The following is a 19748-nucleotide window of genomic DNA, read 5'->3' as shown; positions in this document are numbered from 1 at the left end:
CTACTACTTCTGTGAAAGTCAGATTTGCCTTTTCATATTGACTTCCTGAAAGTATTCTATGAAATGTGTTGGTGCAGAACCCTTCTCCTACCACTCCACATTGTTACAAAAGGAGTGTACAAATTTAGAATGTCTTCGAGTTGTCAGACCAAATGTTTTTCATCTCATTTCCCACCATACTAGATTTCCTGGATACATTTCCTAACTCCCTCGACAAACAAAATGCTGCTGTTCCACAATGGATCAATAAAAGTCAGAATGTTGAACGGAAAAGGCACATGGACAGGGTGCAGTAAGGAGAGGCACACTAATATTTGCCTTAAGCTGATAGGACTGTTGGATCATGTCACATGAGCCAGAGATTTAGGAGGAGGGTGAATTTAAACACATGGCTTCTAGCCATCTTACATTACAGGAGATAAGTGTCTGTCAGCCTGCTAGGACTATCAGAATCTACAGTACTGTGTTAATCAATTTAAGGAATAAGGGAAACTGTAACTGGAGGAAACAACATACAAGGCAGGTTTTCTTTCTGACTTTCAGAAATACTCAGTTACCCGGTCCACATACAAGCGCAGGCAAAATGGCACTGTGGGTCCTTGGATGCTAGAAATGAGAAACTTACTAGATGGAACTACAGTTCTTCAGCACTGGTATCCTTCATAGAGATTTGTATGCTTGAATTTTTCCCAGATAGACCAGAATTACCTGTTAGTCATGTTTACCAAACAGTGCTCATGAGCACTCCAATAACAGGTAGACCCTGGCCAAGGTTTAGTTAATCTTGGACAATTTTGCAAAATGTGCACAATTTCATGTTATGCAAGTTTTATGAAACACCTTAACTCAAGCAAGCATAACACTGTTCACACTTTTCCTGAAGGGAACTAGTTTGCATAAAACAAAAAATGTCTTGCGTGAGACAAGTTTCTGTAGAAATTTTCAGGATTGAGCGATGTGTTGAAGGACATTTACCCATGATGGTCTGAGGGTGAACTAAAGGGGCTTGGAGGCAGTGGCAACCCGGGGGAGGCTAGGAAACCTTGTTTGGCTCGGAGGGAATGGGCGGGACTGGAGACCCCTTCCGTAGCCACGAAAAGGACGAGGAAGGTGCACTGAGGTGGATGAGGGGCACAGACAGCCCCAAGGCCTGGCTGTAGCTCTGCTGTCCTTTAAGCATGCAAGCACTAAACCTGCATTGTCTCCAAATAGGTGAGAGACATCAAAGGGCATGTCCATAAGGGCAGCACGCACATCCCCCGAAAACCAAGATGCTGAGCCAGGCATGGTGCCGCAAGGCAACTGACAATGAAATCCATCTGCCTAGTGAGTCGGTTGTGTCAAGTCCACATCTGATGGAGAACTTTGATGCATCTCTCCCTTCACCAACCGCCTGAGAGAGTATGTCCTTCTCTGGGACCATAGGCAGCACTTGCGCAACTGAATCTCAAAGACTATCGGAATAATGGCCCAATAGGCACAAGATGTTTACTGACCAAAGTGACAGGCTGGTGGATGAGAACATTCGCTTACCAAAGGGGTCCAGCCTCTTGGATTCCCTATCTGGTGGAGTGGTAAGGAACACACAAGGGTGAATGTAGGATAAGGAGGCTTCGACCACCAAGCTCTCGGAGAGGGGGGTGGGGGGGGGGGGGGTGGGGGGTGCTGGGTAAGGAAACTGGTAGCCCCAGGAGCAGGGCGATGGCCACATGCAATCGTCCTTTTCACTGGAGCCCCTGTGCAGTGCTTAGACCAGGCCCCAAGTAGTACGTTCGTAAGGAATTCATTAAATGGGAGTAAAAGTTGAGGGGGAAACTCCCACCTGAAGGACATCCGTCAAAAGGAATATGCTACTTACCAGTATGCATCTGTTCTTGGCATGTAGAGCTGCAGAGTTGTACACTTAGCATAGATCGCCATCTGGTGTTGGGCCCGGATGTTTGCAGTTTGTTTTTCTTCTTGGACAGTCTTTGGAAGTCACGAGTTTGGTGACTCCTCCTTCGGTCCGTACTGCGCATGGGCTTCGGCTCCATCCTCAGATTGTTTTTCGCCAACAGGGAAATGATGGAGCGTAGTAATAACAGTGAGAAACCCATGTGTTGTATCTAAATAAGATGTACTGGAACGGATACAGGTAGCCGGGGAGGCGGGTGGGCGTGTACAACTCTGCAGCTCTACATGCCAAGAACAGATGCATACTGGTAAGTAGCATATTCCGTTCGAGGCATATGAGCTGCAGATTGTACACTTAGCATAGATTATATAGCAGTACCCAACCCTAGCGGCGACCACCGGTATCCGTTGCAGCTGTTTGAAAAAGTGTCTTTAGTACAGCCTGGCCCACCCTAGCTTGCTGCTTGGAATGCACATCTACACAGTAGTGTTTTGTGAAGGTGTGCGGTGTAGACCATGTGGCTGCCTTGCAGATGTCATCTAAGGGTATATTCCCTAGAAAAGCCATAGAAGCCCCTAACTTTCTTGTAGAGTGGGCTTTAGGGGGAACAGATAATGTTCTCTTTGCCTTTTGATAGCAAATTTGTATGCATTTTACAATCCACCTAGCTATCCCTGATTTTGAAATGGGGTTGCCTTTATGTGGTGGAGAGAAGGAAACGAACAATTGTTTAGTCTTCCTGAAGGGTTGCGTTCTTTGTATGTAGTATAGTAACGCCCTTTTTACATCAAGCGTGTGTAAGGCCCTTTCTGCAACAGATTGGGGTTGCGAAAAGAAGACAGGTAATTCCACTGATTGATTGAGGTGGAAGGGGGAAATGACTTTGGGCAGAAACTTCGGATTTGTGCGAAGTATGACCTTGCTGTGATGCATTTGTATGTAGGGTTCCTGTATGGTGAACGCCTGTATTTCACCAACCCTTCTAAGGGAAGTGATAGCTACAAGGAAAGCTGTTTTCCAGGTGAGAAACTGTAGCTCACATTTGTGCATTGGTTCAAAGGGCGGACCCATTAGACGTGTAAGAACCAAATTTAGATTCCATACAGGGGAAGGTGGTGCCCTGGGAGGAATTACTCGTTTAAGGCCTTCCATGAAGGCTTTAATAGCGGGCACTCTGAAGAGTGATAAATGCTGCCTGTTTTGTAGATAGGCAGCGATCGCTGCTAGGTGTAGGCGTATGGATGAATATGCCAGGTTACACCTGTGAAGATGGAGCAGATAGCATATTATGTGCTGTATGGATGCATCTAGAGGGTTGATTGTATTGTTACGGCAGTAAATTACGAATCTTTTCCACTTTGCGGCATAGCATGCTCTAGTGGTAGGACGTCTGGCTTCCATGATGATGTTCATGCAATCAGGGGGAAGGTTAAGGTATCCGAATTCTAGGATTTCAGGAGCCAGATCGCCAGGTTGAGCTGAGCTGGGTCCGGGTGCCTGATTTCTCCATGGTTCTGGGTTAGGAGGCATGGGGATAGATGCAATTTTTGATGTGGTACCACTGACAGTTGTAGTAGCGTGGTGTACCACGGCTGCCTGGCCCACGTCGGAGCTACCAGAATGAGTGTGAGGGAGTGCTGTTGTAGCTTCCTGACCACTAATGGAATTAGTGGGAGAGGTGGAAAGGCGTATGCAAATCTGCCTGACCAGTTCATCCATATCGCATTGCCCTTGGACAATGGGTGTGGGTATCTGGCGGCGAAGCTTGGGCATTTTTTGTTTTCGTGGGTGGCGAAGAGGTCTATCTGAGGATGCCCCCACTGTTGGAAGAATGGGTGAAGAACTTGTGGATGCAGTTCCCATTCGTGTAGTTGTTGTGTTTGTCTGCTGAGCAGATCTGCCATGGTGTTTTGTACGCCTGGAACGTGCTGTGCCAGGAGAAAGATGTTTTGGGGAATTGCCCATCTCCATATGCTCTGGGCTAAGCGGGAGAGCTGGGGAGAGTGTGTCCCCCCCTGTTTTTGTATATAATACATCGCAGTCATATTGTCTGTGCGAATGAGGACTGCTTTGCCCGAAATCTGTTTTTGGAAAGATTTTAGGGCTAGAAAGATCGCCAAGAGCTCCAGGTGGTTGATGTGGAGCGATTTTTGCTGTGGCGTCCATAGACCTTGCATGGTGAGGTGTAGGAGGTGCGCTCCCCAGCCGGAGAGCGATGCGTCCGCTGTTAGAATCACCTGAGGAACCGGGTCCAGGAACGGCCGCCCTTTGGAAAGGTTTGTGGTGTTCCACCACTGCAGAGAGTGATGTGTGCGGCCGTCCACCAACACCAGATCCGTCAGCTGACCCTGGGCCTGGTTCCACTGTTGTGCTAGGCACTCTTGAAGTGGACGCATGTGGAGTCTTGCATGGGGCACTATGAAGATGCAAGACGCCATCATTCCTATGAGCTTCATAAACACTCTTGCTGGAAGAGAGTGTTGAGGAAGGAATGTTTTGCGTAAGGCTTGAATGCTTGTGATTCTGGCTGAGTTTGGATAGGCAATACCCTTGGAGGTGTCTATAGTGGCCCCGAGATATTGCTTTGTGTGAGATGGTATGAGGTGGGACTTTTGGTAGTTCACCGTGAAGCCTAGCTGGTGGAGCAGTTGGATGGTGCTGTTTGTATGCTGCACACATTGGTCGTAGGACGCGGCTTTTATCAGCCAGTCGTCCAGGTAAGGGAAGACGTGAATGTGTTGACGTCTGAGGTGTGCTGCTACTACTGCTAGGCATTTGGTAAACACCCGCGGTGCGGTGGTGACCCCGAAGGGGAGAACCGTGAATTGGTAATGTTGCCCGTCCACCACGAACCTGAGGTATTTCCTGTGAGAGGGGTGTATTGGAATGTGAAAGTATGCGTCTTTCAGATCCAAGGTTGTGAGAAAGTCTCCCTGGCAGAGGAGTGGGAGGACTTGCTGTAGGGTGACCATGTGAAAATGGTCTGAGTGTATGTAGGCATTTAGAGGCCGGAGGTCGAGAATGGGTCTGAGGGTCCCGTCTTTCTTTGGTATTAAGAAATATAGGGAGTAGACCCCTAGATTTTGTTGATTGACGGGGACCTGCTCTATAGCGTGTTTTTGGAGGAGTGAGAGTACCTCTTGTTTGAGCAGTGTGGAATGTTCTTGAGACATTGGACGGTGCCTTGGTGGGATATTGGGTGGGGTAGATGTTAGTTCGAGACAGTACCCTGACCGAATGATTTGGGTTACCCATTTGTCCGATGTTATGGACTCCCATACGTGGATAAAGTTTTGTAGTCTGCCCCCGACCGGAGTGGAATGGTCTGGGGGGAGCGGAGGGGAGTCATTGTGCGGGGGGGGTGGCAGAACGGGTGTTGTTGGTTTTGCCCCTGCCCTTATTGTTGTTACCCCTGTAACCACCTCTCTGATTGCCCTTTGAAAAGGTATTTTGAGGAGGGGACTTGTAGGAGGTAGAGGCGTTATCGGTGGAGGAGCCTCTGCCTGTGCCACGAAAGGACGAGCGTCGAAAGGAACGTTTGGAGGCTTGTGTTTGGAGTGCCCCCATAGACTTTGCTGTGTCTGTGTCCTTTTTCATCTTTTCCAGCGCTTCGTCTACCTTTGGCCCAAAGAGTGTTTCCTGGTCAAAGGGGTGATTGAGTATGGATGCCTGGACTTCAGGCTTGAAACCTGAGATCCTGAGCCAGGCGTGGCGACGAAGCAGGACACTGGTATTTATGGCCCTAGAAGCAGTGTCGGCTGCATCGAGGGCACACTTAATGGAGGTGTTTGTAATTAGTTTACCCTCCTGTATCAGGTCATGAGCCTTGTGCTTGTATTTTTCTGGAAGGTGCTGCATAAGAGCCTCTAGTTCGTCATAGTGTGCTCTATCATATCGCGCAAGCAGTGCTTGTGTGTTTGCAATGCGCCACATGTTTGCAGCTTGGGAGGCGGTGCGTTTACCAGACGCGTCCAGAAGTTTAGATTCTTTGTCTGGCGGTGGGGCATCTCCTGAGGATTGGGAGTTAGCCCGCTTTCTAGCTGTGGAGACAACTAGGGAATCTAGGGGAGCAGGGCCCTTGATGTAAGCAGGGTCTGTGGGTGCCGCCTTATACTTCTTCTCTATTCTAGGGTTCAGTACTCTGGCTCTGACAGGGTCTTTGAACACCTCTGTAGCGTGCTTGGTGACACCCTTAAGCATGGGTAAAATGGAAGTGGATTTGTCTTGTATATCAAATGTATCCAGTAGGAAGTCTTCTTCTACTGGTTCACTGTGCATGTCCACCCCATGGTAGTGTGCTGCTCTCTGCACTAAATGGTGAAACCCTAAGGAGTCCTCTGGAGGAGACGGTCTTGATGGGTATAAGTCGTCCTGAGGTACATTGGGTATATCAGGGTTATTGTAATCCTCCCATGGATCTGGGGTCCCTGGTGGAGTGGGATCCATTGGGGCGTCCACCGGGTAATTGTCCGGATCCCCATCATCCGGATCTGGGGATGGGGTCGGATCGTAGTGAGGTACAGGTGGCGGAGACCTGTGAGGTGGAGGTGGTGGAGGAGGTGGAGGGGGTAGGGGAGGCGGTAGTGGGGAGGGCACTCTGAGGGGAGAAGTAGCAGAGTCCTTCCTTTTGGGTGGAGGAGGAGGAGCCGGAGCATCAAGGCGTCTTTTCTTGGTAGTTAAAGTCAAAAGCCCAGTCTTAGGATCTTTGGACAAAGTCTTTTGTAAAGGGTCTGGTGTAAACAGAGCCAACGGTGTCGAGTCGTCTGTCGGCACCGGTGATTTCGGAACCGGGGGTTTCGATGGTCTGTGTGCGCCATGCTTTTTTGAGGTCTCCGGGTGTTTCGGCGTCGAATGATGTTTCGGCGCCGGAGCATCGGTGCCGACAGATTTGTGTTTGTGTTTGGTCGGCACCGAGTGTCCAGGCTTCGGCACCGGTGGTTTCGGAGTCGAGCTGGATTTTGCAGTCTTCGGTGCCGGATGCTGTTTTTCGGCACCGGGTGTCGGCTGGCTCGATCCCGAGCTGCCATGAGACTTTGGGAGCTTCGACACCGGGCCCGAAGGTGGGGTGATCGAAGTTTTGGTTTTGGTTTTGCCCAGGCCGGCAGGCGAGGGAGTAACCTGAGTCTCTTTGGTTTTCGGCGTGGGGGTAGGAGGGGGCATATTACTCACGGCCCGCTGCGCTGGTGTAATGTCCTCCACGTCGGAGTCGTCGGCCTCGGAAGCGCTGACGACGTCTTCCTCCTGTTCGGTGTGTGTTTGCCCCGAAGCTTCGGCGTCGTCTCCGAAGATGTCCGGTGGAGCTGCGGAGGATGAGTGCGCCATGGTGCGTCGAGCTCTTCGATCTCGGATGGTCTTCTTCGATCGAAAAGACTTGCAGGCGGGGCAGTCTCTAGCCTCGTGTTCCGGAGAGAGGCAAAGGTTACACACCTGATGGAGGTCGGTGTGGGGAAATTTAGACCCACATTTTGGGCACTTTTTGAACGGAGTCCTTTCCATCGGCCGGGACCGGAGTCGCGGAGGGCCCGAAGGCCGGTGTCGATGAACGGGATGGAGAAAGTGCCGCTTCGAGAGATGAAGATGATGAAGGAACTCGAAGAATCGAGGATTTTCCGTCGAGGCTGGAACCGTAGAAGTTCGAAGCCGGAGCACGAAGTATCACATCCGAGCCCGATGGCGGAAAAAAACAATCTGAGGATGGAGCCGAAGCCCATGCGCAGTACGGACCGAAGGAGGAGTCACCAAACTCGTGACTTCCAAAGACTGTCCAAGAAGAAAAACAAACTGCAAACATCCGGGCCCAACACCAGATGGCGATCTATGCTAAGTGTACAATCTGCAGCTCATATGCCTCGAACCATTAGTTTTGACTGCCACTGAGCAGGTTAAGGTCTAGGACCTCAGCCGTCCTGCGCACCACCATATCAAAAGAGGCTCCCTCCTCTGTAGCCAAAGTAGGAGGGGAAACCAGGCCAGTGTCAGGTGAGGTGTTTAACCCACTGGTCTCATGCAGATCCTTAAACCAGTTGTCCTCCTCTACTGATTCTTCTTTATAAGGGTCGAAAGACCACACCCAAATGTCCCCCTCTCCAGGCCTAGCCATGAAATAAGGCACTGGCTCTACTCCGGAGAGAATGTTCTTGGTCGGCGCCGGACGTAGCATCAGACAACGTCCATTCGGCCCCACGTCAGAGTCTGGTATGACAAAGGGGATGGTGCCACCTAGGGTGGTTGGTGGAGCTAGCACGGGAGGAGGCGCAGAGGAAGGTTTTCATCAACTGCACTGCTCCAGATCCACCAAGGGATCCCTGGGGCCCAACTGGTGCAGAGGACAAACCTGCCTGTAGTTTCAGTAGGGGCCCCTCCAAAAGCCTATGGGGACCAAAGGCGCTCCAGAGTGGCCGGGCCACCCACAAATGAGGCGCAGGGCCTCAAAACTCAAGGCTCAGACCCTGCCGACTTGCAGGGCCCAGAGTGCCGATACTTCCTCGTCTCGTTGGATGACTTTGACGGACACGAGGAAGTTGGAAGAGTGTTTTGACATCAACTTCTTATGCTTGTGGGACTTCCCCGAAGACTTCACATGTGACAACGAACGTCAAAAGGGGCTCAGCGACCGGTCCCTCCCATGAGAACAGAACCCAGAGAGTCGCAGAGTCGACTGACATTGGGCAGCTTGACTGATCACGTCCTCAGTTCCTTCAGGCGCAAGACGCAGCAGTCCTCAAACACCTCGAAGTCGTGTCCCAGCTACAGGCGCTACAAACGCAAGGGAGGTCGGTCACCAAAATGTGCCTGTGACAGGCCCCACATGGTTTGGAACCAGCCGTTTTTTTAGGTGACATCCTCACTCCAGGAGAAAGATCTCAGAAAAAAAGGTTGACAAAAAGTTGAAAAAAGCCAATCAAAAAGTGACTGAGGGGTAGCTTAATCCAGATCAGGACTATCTGTTGTGGAAAGGAAAGAATGGACGTCTGCACGCCAAGGTGGTGCCTAAAGAGGTGAATTCCGACACAGACAACGCCGATGCGGAACCGAACTCTGCCAACTACCGAAACGGAGGGGTACTTGAAAACCCATCTGGGGATATTCAAACGTGAGGAACTGTGGCAAGAAGTCTCTATAAGATCATTATTTACTTGGTAACATTGGTTCTCTACAAATATATATATATATCTATATAATTGTTTTTAGAATCACATGGTGAAATGAATACCCTCCATCCAGGAGGATCGATAATTATTTACCTGTGCTAGACTGCGACCAGTAACTCAAAAGGAGCACTCACTTTTAGCAGTTTTAGAACGTGTGCGAATTCCCTCTTCCATATTAAACAGCTCTTCTCCCTTCACCTTGATGTCTTGTAGCCGCTTATCATCAGTATTGATGCCATACTGTAAGAGTTTGCACAAAGCTACGGAGCTAAAAGAAAAATGGGAGACAGAAAAATCTTATGAAATTTCACATACACAGTATATTAAACTAACAATTGCAGAGTCAACTGTACTTACAAAAGCACTAGTTACCATGTGTTCACTCCCACGCTATTGGATACAGGTCTCAAGAGATTGTTTTCCTTCACCTGAGGACTTGAAGAAAGCCACCACCGCTGCTGTAGCTACTGTGTGAAGCCATCTTCAAGCAAGAACAATGGTTTCAAAAGGATACAGCTTCAAGCCACTCCAATTAAACATACCACTTCCACTAACCTCAGCAGGACATGAATTAAAAAAATAAATGCTTCAGGCAGGAGAAACAAACCTCTCTAAACACTGGCACAAACATCCAAAAACAACTTAAGTCCCTCAGCTAGTAGTTCCTTTCAGCCAGACAGAATTCACCACTGCATGGCAATGCCTACAGACAACTAGAGCTACAGACGAAGAAAAAGTCTATCATCTTCCTGGTATTTTCTGGTTTGATTAATACATGGAGTCTGTGCAAACTGGTGCAGGACCCCGCACTGTTGCTATAGGAGGTTCTCCAGAGGGAGCAGCCGAATTCCAAATTGGACGACAAATGCTATGGTCACATGTTACCACACACACCCCTTGCCCAGTCCGAAGCCACGAGTATGACTTGGGCCAGGTCTTCCCTAATTTCTTTTTAGCACTCTGGGCAGAACAGCATACAGTATTCCTGATCCCCCATGCAGGTGGAAGGAGTCTCCTTTGAAGGACTGCCTTGGGAACATCGACGTGCAAATGTTAGGACACTGCGCATTTCCTGCAGTGGTAAATTGATCAAGACAGGGTTCTCCCCACTGATGAAAGCTACCCTGTCTCACCTCCAAGTGTAATTGCTACTCGTGAGCTGCTAGACACCGGTGGCGGAGTTTATCCGCCTTGGCGTTTGAAAATCCTGCCAGGTGTTGGGCGATCAGGGAAATGCCCCGAGCGTTCAGTCACTTGCAGAAGCATAGAACCTCCCGGCACAGAACCCATGACCCCATTCTGCCTCATTTGATGCAGTAACACGTGATAGGTGTGTTGTCTGTGATAATCTGCACCCATGGCTGCCTTGGTGCTTAGCCCACTGAGACTTCCGCTCCCACTGCAGAGTCTTCGTGTGCCACCTGGTGTGGTCCACAAGCAGGATCAAGGAAACCAAGAGGCCAGAATCTTGACTGCGTGGCGTTTAGGAATTGGTGGTTGGTAAGGTGGTCAGTGAGGCATTGGCTGATTAGTTTCTGAAAGGTCTTTGTCGGGCATATTAGAGAGATGGGTCTGAAAGCATGGCTTGGTCAGCGGAGGGTTTCTTGTGCAGGGGCATGACAGTGGCATACTTCCAGGGTTTGTAGAATATGGCTGAGTCAATGAAAGCATTGAGGATGAGTGTTAGTGCTTCGCTGATCGGTAGCTGTACACTGGTGAAGGCGTGAGTGGGGGGGGGGGGGGGGGGGGCAAGGGTCAGATCAAGCCCTCAGGGATGGTCTTTATGATAGAGGAGATTTCGTCATATGAGACGGCAGGCTACAATGTTTCGGTTCGTTCATCGGCTAGGATGGGAAGTTGAGTTGCAACGGTGAAGGAGTCCGGTTCAGGGTCCAAGTTGCTGTTATATGGATATGATTTTGTTACATTAGAATTCCAAGAGCTTGTTGCAAAGGTCTTGAGAAGGCGTGGTGTTGCTTGAGGCAGCAGGAGGTGCAGGAAAGCTAAGATGGCGAAGATTTCCTTGCTGCTGTTAATGCTGGCGTCAATGCGATCTGTAAGAGTTGTGCAACTGGTGGTCTGTATCTGTTGGTGGTAGCATCTTAGGGCTGATTTGAAGAGGTCTTTATCTGCAGTGAATTGTTCTCATTTGTGCTACAGTCGCTTGCAGTGACATTTAAGCATGAGTTCCTCTGTGTACGAGCTATCCTGTGGTCAGGCTCTTGTCGTTGGGTTCTACTTGAGGGGGGGCCAAGGTGTCTGCGAATGCATTGATCCAGCTGTTGAAGTTTTTGATTGCTTGCAGCAAGAGACTGGTGTGATCTGGCCAGGGCTTGGAAAGGGCTAAAGACTACTACTCTTCCGAGATGCTTTTCCAACTGCAGTGGGTGGTTCCGGTGTTAGTAGGTCTGTGATGGTGCGGGATGGGTATGCTGAAAAAGAGGCGGGCATAGTCTGTTCAGGTCATAGGTGCTGGCTTGTCAACTGATTTGCGGATTGAGGGGAAAATCGGGTCCACGTGTAGTAGCTTCTGTAACAAGCAGATTTAGGCCAAGGTTTATGATTTTTTTTTAAAGGGCAGTAGAATTTTTGTTGGTGCAGTCTTCTAGGTGACAGCTAAGGTCTCTAAGGATGATGGTACCAGAGTTGATGAGGGGGTTTGACGAAGTCAGTGATGTCACTGGTGAAATTGGTGTTGGCCATGGTGGTCTGTGTACAAGGGTTCCACCCAGGGAGAAGTTGTCTGTGATGCGTATCTTCAGCATGAGGTGTTACATATAGCTGATAGGAGTGTCCGTGTAGGTGATGTAGCGGACGATATGTTTGAAAACGATGACTACACCAACTCCGGGCTCGTGCTGTTTTGCTGGTGGGGATGTTTCCATGAGAAAGAGTAGGTCAGGAATGTGATCATGCTGTAGGTTCCATATATTTGTGGTGCGTTTGGTAAGCAAACGGGTGTTGATGAGCAAGTAAGGGAGTGTGGCATGCAGTTTGGTCTGTGTGAGCCGGTGGCTGGTTTATGTGAGTGAGTGAGTACGGTGCTGCGTGCGGGAAAGTGCAAAAGTGCATGAGAACTTGCAGTAGGCACATGTGAACACTCCTGTGTTGTGTGGCAGCAGTGTGGTAAGCAGCGACCGGGGTTAAGAGCATAGAGGAGCGCAGGAGGGTATTGGTGGGTGGGGGGGGGGGGGGTGAGAACCAGGAGTTCCTGGCATTGGCTGCAGTCCAGACACGTACAGACTTTTACTTTTGGTGACAGCGGCACGCCTTCTGGGCGCATCCGTGCTGTAGCCACCATTAATTACGTCCATGAGGAGTGCGGAGTACCATTGGCGGAAATCTAGTAATGTCACTTCCTGTGCAAATGGATGATGGGAAATCCAATACTGTCACTTCCTGGGTAGATGGGCAATGGAAAATGAAGTCTTCTTGCTTGGCTTCTTTTAAAGATGGTTTGGCAGGAAACCTGTGATATCACTTCCTGTGCACACGGGCAATGGGAAAACACAGCCATTCAGGAACTCTGGTGCAGACATCCTTTCTTCTGCTCCCTTGGCCAAGAGAGCTTCAATCTTTTCACAGAGTATGGACAAGTAGTCCTCTATGAGGTGTTGTGGTACAGGTAGAATGTCTAGGGATAGGACAGAAAGAAAAGGGAGCCTCCATGCTCTACCATCTGGGCCAGTCTTTAGTTTAACGTGATGCTTCACCATCCAGGAAGGTGAAAGGTGACCTGACCTTGCTTCAGTTGATTGCGCCAGTAAAAACAAAGGAAAGAGGTTTTCCAGCAATGGCTGTGGGGGGAAGGGGTTGTGGTCTGGGTAGAATGTTGGCCCTTTAGGCTTGAGGGTTGTCGGACAGCTTCCCAGCCTTTACCCCAAAAGTACTGGGAGACCAGTGTGTGCAGAGGCCCACAATGACACTGCCTCTGCAGATAGCCTGTGATTAAGCCTTGAAAGGGGTGCTGTTGTTGAGGGGGAACTGCAGAGCTTGGCCCATGCAGCGAGTGGTGGCCTTACAGTTTTTTTTATTTATTAAGCGCTAAGCCAGCTTCTGTCCCAAAAAGTTTGAAGTCATTGAACGGCATGTTCATTGGTGATAGCTAGATGTCTAACAAGAAGCACTTGGAGTGGATCCATGCCTGGAAACTATGCACCTTACTGGTGTTGACTACCCTACCCAGGCAGTTAGTTTTGTCCTAGCCAGAATGAATCATATATTTGACAGCAACTGGGCGATTGAGGATCTGACATTGCAGGGTATGTCAGGCATCCCAGGAACAGTTGGCAACACATCCGGCATTGCCATAAGGTGTGTGAATACAGTCCAAGGAGACCTGATGTGCCGACGGATCGCCAGGCAAGACTGGCTCTTGAACACGTATCTCCAAATTTTCCATCCGTGTGGATTTGGTCAGGTGGAGCGGTGGGGAACATATATGGGGTCCAGGCAGCTGGATGATGCCTGTGATACCAAGCTCTCCGGCAAGGGGTGTTGTATTAGGAAGTCTGGGTCTTCGGAAATTGGCCTATGCTGCCCTGTAACCTGTCTGTTGACCGGCAGGCAAGATCATGGTTTCTCCCAAGTGTCCACAAACCTATCTACTAGGGCCTTATTGAAAGGAAGCAGAGGTTCCTGAGTGGTAGCAGCAGGGTTAGGACTCTCAGTCTCTTGCATCTGTAGGGCAATGTCTAGAACTTTGGCTACTTTCCTGATGACTGTTGAAAAGGTGGCGGACTCTTGAGTGGTCATAGGGTTAGGTGAGTTTAAATCAACGTCAGGGGAGTTATCCATGCCACTGGCATCTGGCAGTCCTCAAAAACATTGCTCTCCTCATAAAATGCATCCCCCTTTTCACCTGACCATAGAAAAAGTAAAATAATGCAGTGGAGATCGTGGAAAGTCAAGCTTCCAAATCAGATAAAATTATTGGGTAGGGAGTCTGTGTCAAGGATACAGCCCTTGGCATCAGTCTCAGTGCCGGGGGAAGAGTCTCCGATATTGCGCTGGGACTGAAGCAAGCAGTGCTGTGCTCAAGGGAGGGTCTGACCTCGCGTTGAGGTCAACTGGCACAATGGGGGGATGGCTCAGCAAGCGAACAAAGTTGAGTGAAAGCGCTTGTAGCGTTCGCTTAAGAGAGCTGTTTCGAGGCCAGAGACATTGCACAACTTAAGAGTGATGGGAGAGTCAGACCATGGAGCCCGTACTATAACTACATCCGTTTTTTGCTCTTCTTTGACTTACCTGAACTCCTGGATTTCGATGTGGAGCAGTCTGGGGATTTGTCCAGAGTGTGGGAGCATGAACGCTCACTTGACTAGGTTAGGGACCACTTTTGCAACTTCTTCTGGAGTTTGGCAACTGCAAGCTTGGCGATGCAGCCTCGAATGGTTTGATAGTTCGTTGTAGTGCAACAAGAGCTAGACTTCATGTCATGTGTGTAGCGGAGGCACCACAGGCAGCTTTCATGTGTGCCTGCCACAGACATCTGTCTGACATTCACAACAATGTTTAAACCCTGTTTTGGGGGCACATCTGCACAGTGCAATATATCTCTATTTTTTATATTTATTTTTTCTGGAAAAAATAAATTGTCCTGAGGGAAAGTTTTGTCTAGCGACCGAGCTTGTCAGGAGGTGCAAAAAGCAAGGGCTGACGTTTGCATGCAGAGGTGATATTATAGTGGACACAAAGTCACAGCCTGAGCCGATGGATTTAATGAGAAACCACAAAATACCACCTGTTGACGTGCAAGGGAAGTGCTATAAAAGTTTCCAGATCCAGGCAGGGAAATTCACAAGTCGATTAATCTGCAGTTGGAAGTCTCCATCAGAAAAGTCGAGACTCTAAAAACAACAATCGCAGACATTGCCAAATTGTAGGAAGTGGAGGATAGCAAAGACATATCCAATCATTCCACCCAATAAGATAGAACGTAGTGAAAACTTACATGAACAAGCCGGCAAGTCTTTAAGACGTGCCCTTCTGCAGAGCAGCCTGCAGGGACAAGTTATAACTGTGAACACTCGTATAGGTTAGGTTATAAGGTTGGAAGATATGCTCCTAATGCCTAACAAAGCACCACCTTAGAGAAAATCCCTTTTCCTAGAACTCTACAGTCAAAGATTGCAGTTTGTCAAAAAATAAAGCTGCAAGACTAAGATTAACGAATCTGCACAATCGAGATTGCATTTAACAGAATGATCGTGTGTCAGAACCCTTTTGTTGAGTCACTAGTTTTGGAATACATCCAGAGCTCCAACTGAAATCCGTGCATGTTGCTTACTCTAAATAGCACAATCCTACAAAATGAAAATATCATAAAAAGGCAAAGTTAAGCAACCACAAAAACCACAGCTCTTGTGCTTTTACCATAAAATGGTAACCCAGGAAGTGCTGCAAGGGCACCCACATGTAACACAAGAACATGTACTGTGCATCTGTCATAAATGGTGAAAAAGAGGTTTACGCAGTGAAGAGGAGATCGGGATGAGAAAAACGGTGTGCATGGGTGTTCGGGCCTCGTTTCAAGTGATGGCCCATGGACAGGTCCTTTGCCTCTGGGAGAAGTAAAGGAAGCAGGCCACAACTAAGCAGGTCTCATGAGTGCTTAACATGAGGGAGAAACAATGTGAAAGATTTTATCTTAAAGTCTATGCTCAAAGTAAATGTCAAAGTTAATATTTCTCACAATTTAGGCCAAATATCCTTGAAGACACGTTTATTTCATGAACTCAACTGCCATTTCCCATCACCCTAAGGTGACCTACGCATATGCAAAAGTGGAGTGCGAGAACTTATAAGATACTGGTTACTTCGAATCCCACCTGACTTTGTTTTCGTACTGTCCATAAAATAAATGCTGGCGATTCATCCACTCAGTCATTACAAACTCCAGGGCTGGCTTGCCTGTAGGTCCCGGAAGGCTGCACAGAAACTCCAGAAGCGGTTCCAGCTGAGAGTGAACCAGGTGAGCAAACACCATAATCAGAGACTAAGGACAGAAACAAACATTTTAATAGCCATTTTATACACTTAGAATTGCAGTTATTATTTTTAACAAAACGTTTGTCTCACGGGCCAGCTGATAAGCAGGTGTCACACTGAGCCAAAACACCCTGTAGTTAGCGGTTACCAGACAATAATTCCCACACTAACTTACACTGGATGCAGACATGGACTAATTTCCCTAACGAATTGGCCTCGTTGGAGCCTTGAATAAAAAATAAAGGGCCAGACTATGATGCCAGCTTCAGCATCTATAGCAAAGGCATGCCCACTACAAAAATGCCCCATTGCTGTGGGTCACATGAGAAGATGATATCATAGAAGCCACACTTGCTGCTTGTAATATGTATGGTGTCATAATAAGGCTATTTGAGTCAATAATCATTAATACACTCCAATACGTTTAACATGCTGTTGGGAGCAGTGTAGGTATTTATTGTATTATTGTCTGAGCTCATGTGGATGTATTCTCCAATTTAACCCTGTGCCCGATTGTGGACGGGGATCGTCACTGGAAATAGGAGACACTGTAATATGCAACAGCACGTTACAAATTTCAAATAGTGACATTTAGCTTTATTTGGTCTTACTGGTATAGCTATAGGCAGTGCATGGTGATAATGCCCAACAATAATTTTCCTCGGGCTTTTGTGAATATAATGTTTTAAAGAATTTATGCCTAAACTTATCATGCACGCGTTTATTACTTTTGACCATCCCAAGGATACAAGATGCATTTTGAAATACGCAGCGGCATTTTTTGTGATGCATAGAAACAGGACACAAGGTTAATGCCAATTGGATACCTTTTGACACACTGCTACGATACTATTGAATGTCAGCATGCTACATCTCATGAAGACGTTGGCATTTGATGGTTCTCGTTTTTTGGCACTCAATCCCTGGATACATTGCAACAAAGTTTACAAATGAGGGATGGAGCCTGTGGGTGTGGAATAGTGGGATAGAGTCTGTGCATCTACATAGTATCCATCTCCTATTCTTTCATTAACTTATTTATTAGCTGGACATTGGATAGTTGCTGGGTTTGCTTGACCAATACATATATCTTTTCGGGGACACAGATTAGCATTGCATGCAGAATAGTAACTTCCATATCCTTTGATCTGTTTTGATGTAACGTATTCTGCTATTGAAGCTGCGACGTACATATTGGAACTCGTTTTGCGCATGGCTTGCTCATTTGTGGTTTCCACTTCTCTTCTTTTTCTTTATGTATATATTCTTTGTTGCTATTTTTTGCTATTACTAGAGAGCCTTCGATTTAACAGCTTGCATAGGGATGTTATCTCACCAGGTGACAGCTACAGTGGCGGGCTTGCCTGAACAATAAAGGATGTAGGGTTTGAAATAAAACGGGGTCCCCCGACACACATGAAAATCTTCCCATGGTGGAATTTAGAGTCAGGAAATCAGCCTATGATATGTTAGATATATGTAACAAGAATGGTATGTATTTACTATTATTACATCAAATGTATTAACCTATACAATGGTCATTTGGATCTTCAGTGTAGTTGGGGGGACGTTTGGGAACATTGACTCAACCCTTTTCCTCTTCTGTTGATTCTTTGCTTTAGAACATGACCTGTATTATGTAGAAGACTAAAATATGCTTTAAACCGTTGAATATTGGCGATTTTGTTAGCCTTTGATTTGGGATTTTTGGTACTTCCCCTTTCTGTTGATGTGCATTATCCATCTTTTGAAGATTCATCACTAAGACAATGATGAATGTTTTAAGATATGCTCAGTACATTTGCAAACTATCCAGCACAAGATATCATGTGGGTATATTGCTTGCCTGTAACCCCTTGATGCAGGTGATTAACGGTTTTAAAGTGATTTTAATTTAGTGTTAGGAGTCCATTTGTGCTTGTACTGATATAGGAGAGTTTGCCGGTCTGAGGGTTACATATTGTTTGGTTTCATTTTGTGTATATTTTGTGTTCTGCAATTGACTTATTGTATTTTTATTACTTTTCACATATTGTTTTTTTATTAATTTGCTTCTGTTATATTACAGCCCTGAAGAAGTTCATGGTGGTGAACGAAATGTTGGCTTTGTTAATATGGATTTCAATGAGTCTATGAATACAAATGAACTATCGTCCTTATTAATAAAATCAACCATCCGTCTCCACATCTACCTCAACACACAAGTATGTAGTCAGGCAGGCCCTGCGACACAGGCCCAGGAACACTATTTGATGTGTGACAGGTGGGAGGGTGCATAGCTGGCAGGCAAACATGCAGACAGGAAACTCTTGATCCATCCCACAGAAAAGCACAGGGACATTACAATGGTCAGGGAAGATTACCCCCAATAAAGCCCACATGGCTAGAAGGGGGTACGCGCATTTTGGAAAACACCATAAAGTTAAATGCCACCCGAGTTAGGAAAACATAGCCAATAAGGACCTAGAACACAGTGATCAATCACTTCCCATGCCAGACATCTGGACACATTCATGACTGAAGCCGAATTTTTGACAACTGGCCCAGGGACCGTCCCATATTTCTATACACTTCCAAAGACACATAAAAATACATTTTCACCTCCGGGTCGTCCAATTGTATCTGGGATCGGTTCTTTGTTGGAACCATTATCACAATTTTGTGATTTTTTCCTAAAACCCCTTGTACAAAAGACCTCAACTTATCTCAAGGACACTAAGAGCCTCCTAGCTATTTTACAAGACTTCGAGATTGTGGATGACTTGACCATCTTGGTCTCTCTGGACATCGAGAGCCTCTATACAAGCATCCCACAAGATGACACCATCCAAGTGTTGAAGGAAGCCCTTGATGAAAGTGAATGGGATCACCAGACCCCCAGAGAGTTCATCATTGCGTGTGCAACACTTGCCCTGAAAATAAATTTCTTTCAATATAAGAAAGAACTCTATCTACAAATCACCGGTACTTCGATGGGCAGTATATTTGCCCCCAGTGTGGCGGGTCTTTATGTCCATCATTTTGAAAATAAATACATTTTGAACGCCACCAATCCTTTCCTTACCAGGATTTTATTCTGGAAGAGATACATTGACGATATTCTGATAATTTGGCAGGGCCCGGAAACCCCACTTTGAGTTCATAGAGTGGATAAATACGTTAGACCCTTATCTGAAGTTTACTTACACCATAGACAAAAAGGAGATCATCTTCCTAGATTTGGTGATAACTAAATCAGAGGGTCGTTTGACTACTAGAACACACTACAAACCGACAGCGAAGAACAACTTACTTGAATTTTCAAGTTTTCATCCCAGGCCACTTAGAGAGAACCTGCCATATGGGCAGTACCTCAGAATTAGACGCAACTGTAGTAGTATTAATGATTTCTGTACTCAGGCCAATGACCTTACTGAAAAACTACAGAAAAGAGGTTACCCAGAGTGGATTCTCAACAAGGGCAGAAAACGGGCAAGGAACCAGCCAAGAGAGGCTTTACTCGAAGTCCAACAAAAACCCCCAGAACATATTCCACTGACCTGTGTTACTACACACAATGTTGCTTCTAATGTCATAGCAAAATCCATCAACAGACACCGGAAAATTCTGGAGAGTAATAACAGGAAATGGACTAAACCTCTTTTTTCATACAAAAAAGCAAGACGCATCAGCGATGCCCTTGTCCACACCCGACCGAGGGATGTCATAAAGGA

The 19748-nt window shown here is 47.2% G+C and overlaps 1 protein-coding gene across 3 annotated transcripts in view; it reads right to left on the bottom strand.

Annotated features, from left to right (window-relative positions):
- Positions 1-19748, bottom strand: part of IPO9 (importin 9) — a 595516-nt gene that overhangs the window by 195824 nt on the left and 379944 nt on the right. For all 3 annotated transcript variants that reach the window (XM_085600586.1, XM_085600577.1, XM_085600596.1), the window contains 2 exons: positions 15876-16042; positions 9180-9313 (listed from right to left, as the gene is read on the bottom strand). In XM_085600586.1, the coding sequence (XP_085456712.1) occupies positions 9180-9313; positions 15876-16042 (301 nt within the window). The remainder of the gene's footprint in view (positions 1-9179; positions 9314-15875; positions 16043-19748) is intronic.

The sequence above is a fragment of the Triturus cristatus genome, chromosome 1_2 (genome assembly GCF_964204655.1).
Source record: "Triturus cristatus chromosome 1_2, aTriCri1.1, whole genome shotgun sequence".
NCBI classification, from domain to species: Eukaryota; Metazoa; Chordata; class Amphibia; order Caudata; family Salamandridae; genus Triturus; species Triturus cristatus.
The sequence above is the reverse complement of the archived record's forward strand: the minus strand, read 5'-3'. Positions and strand labels throughout refer to the sequence as shown.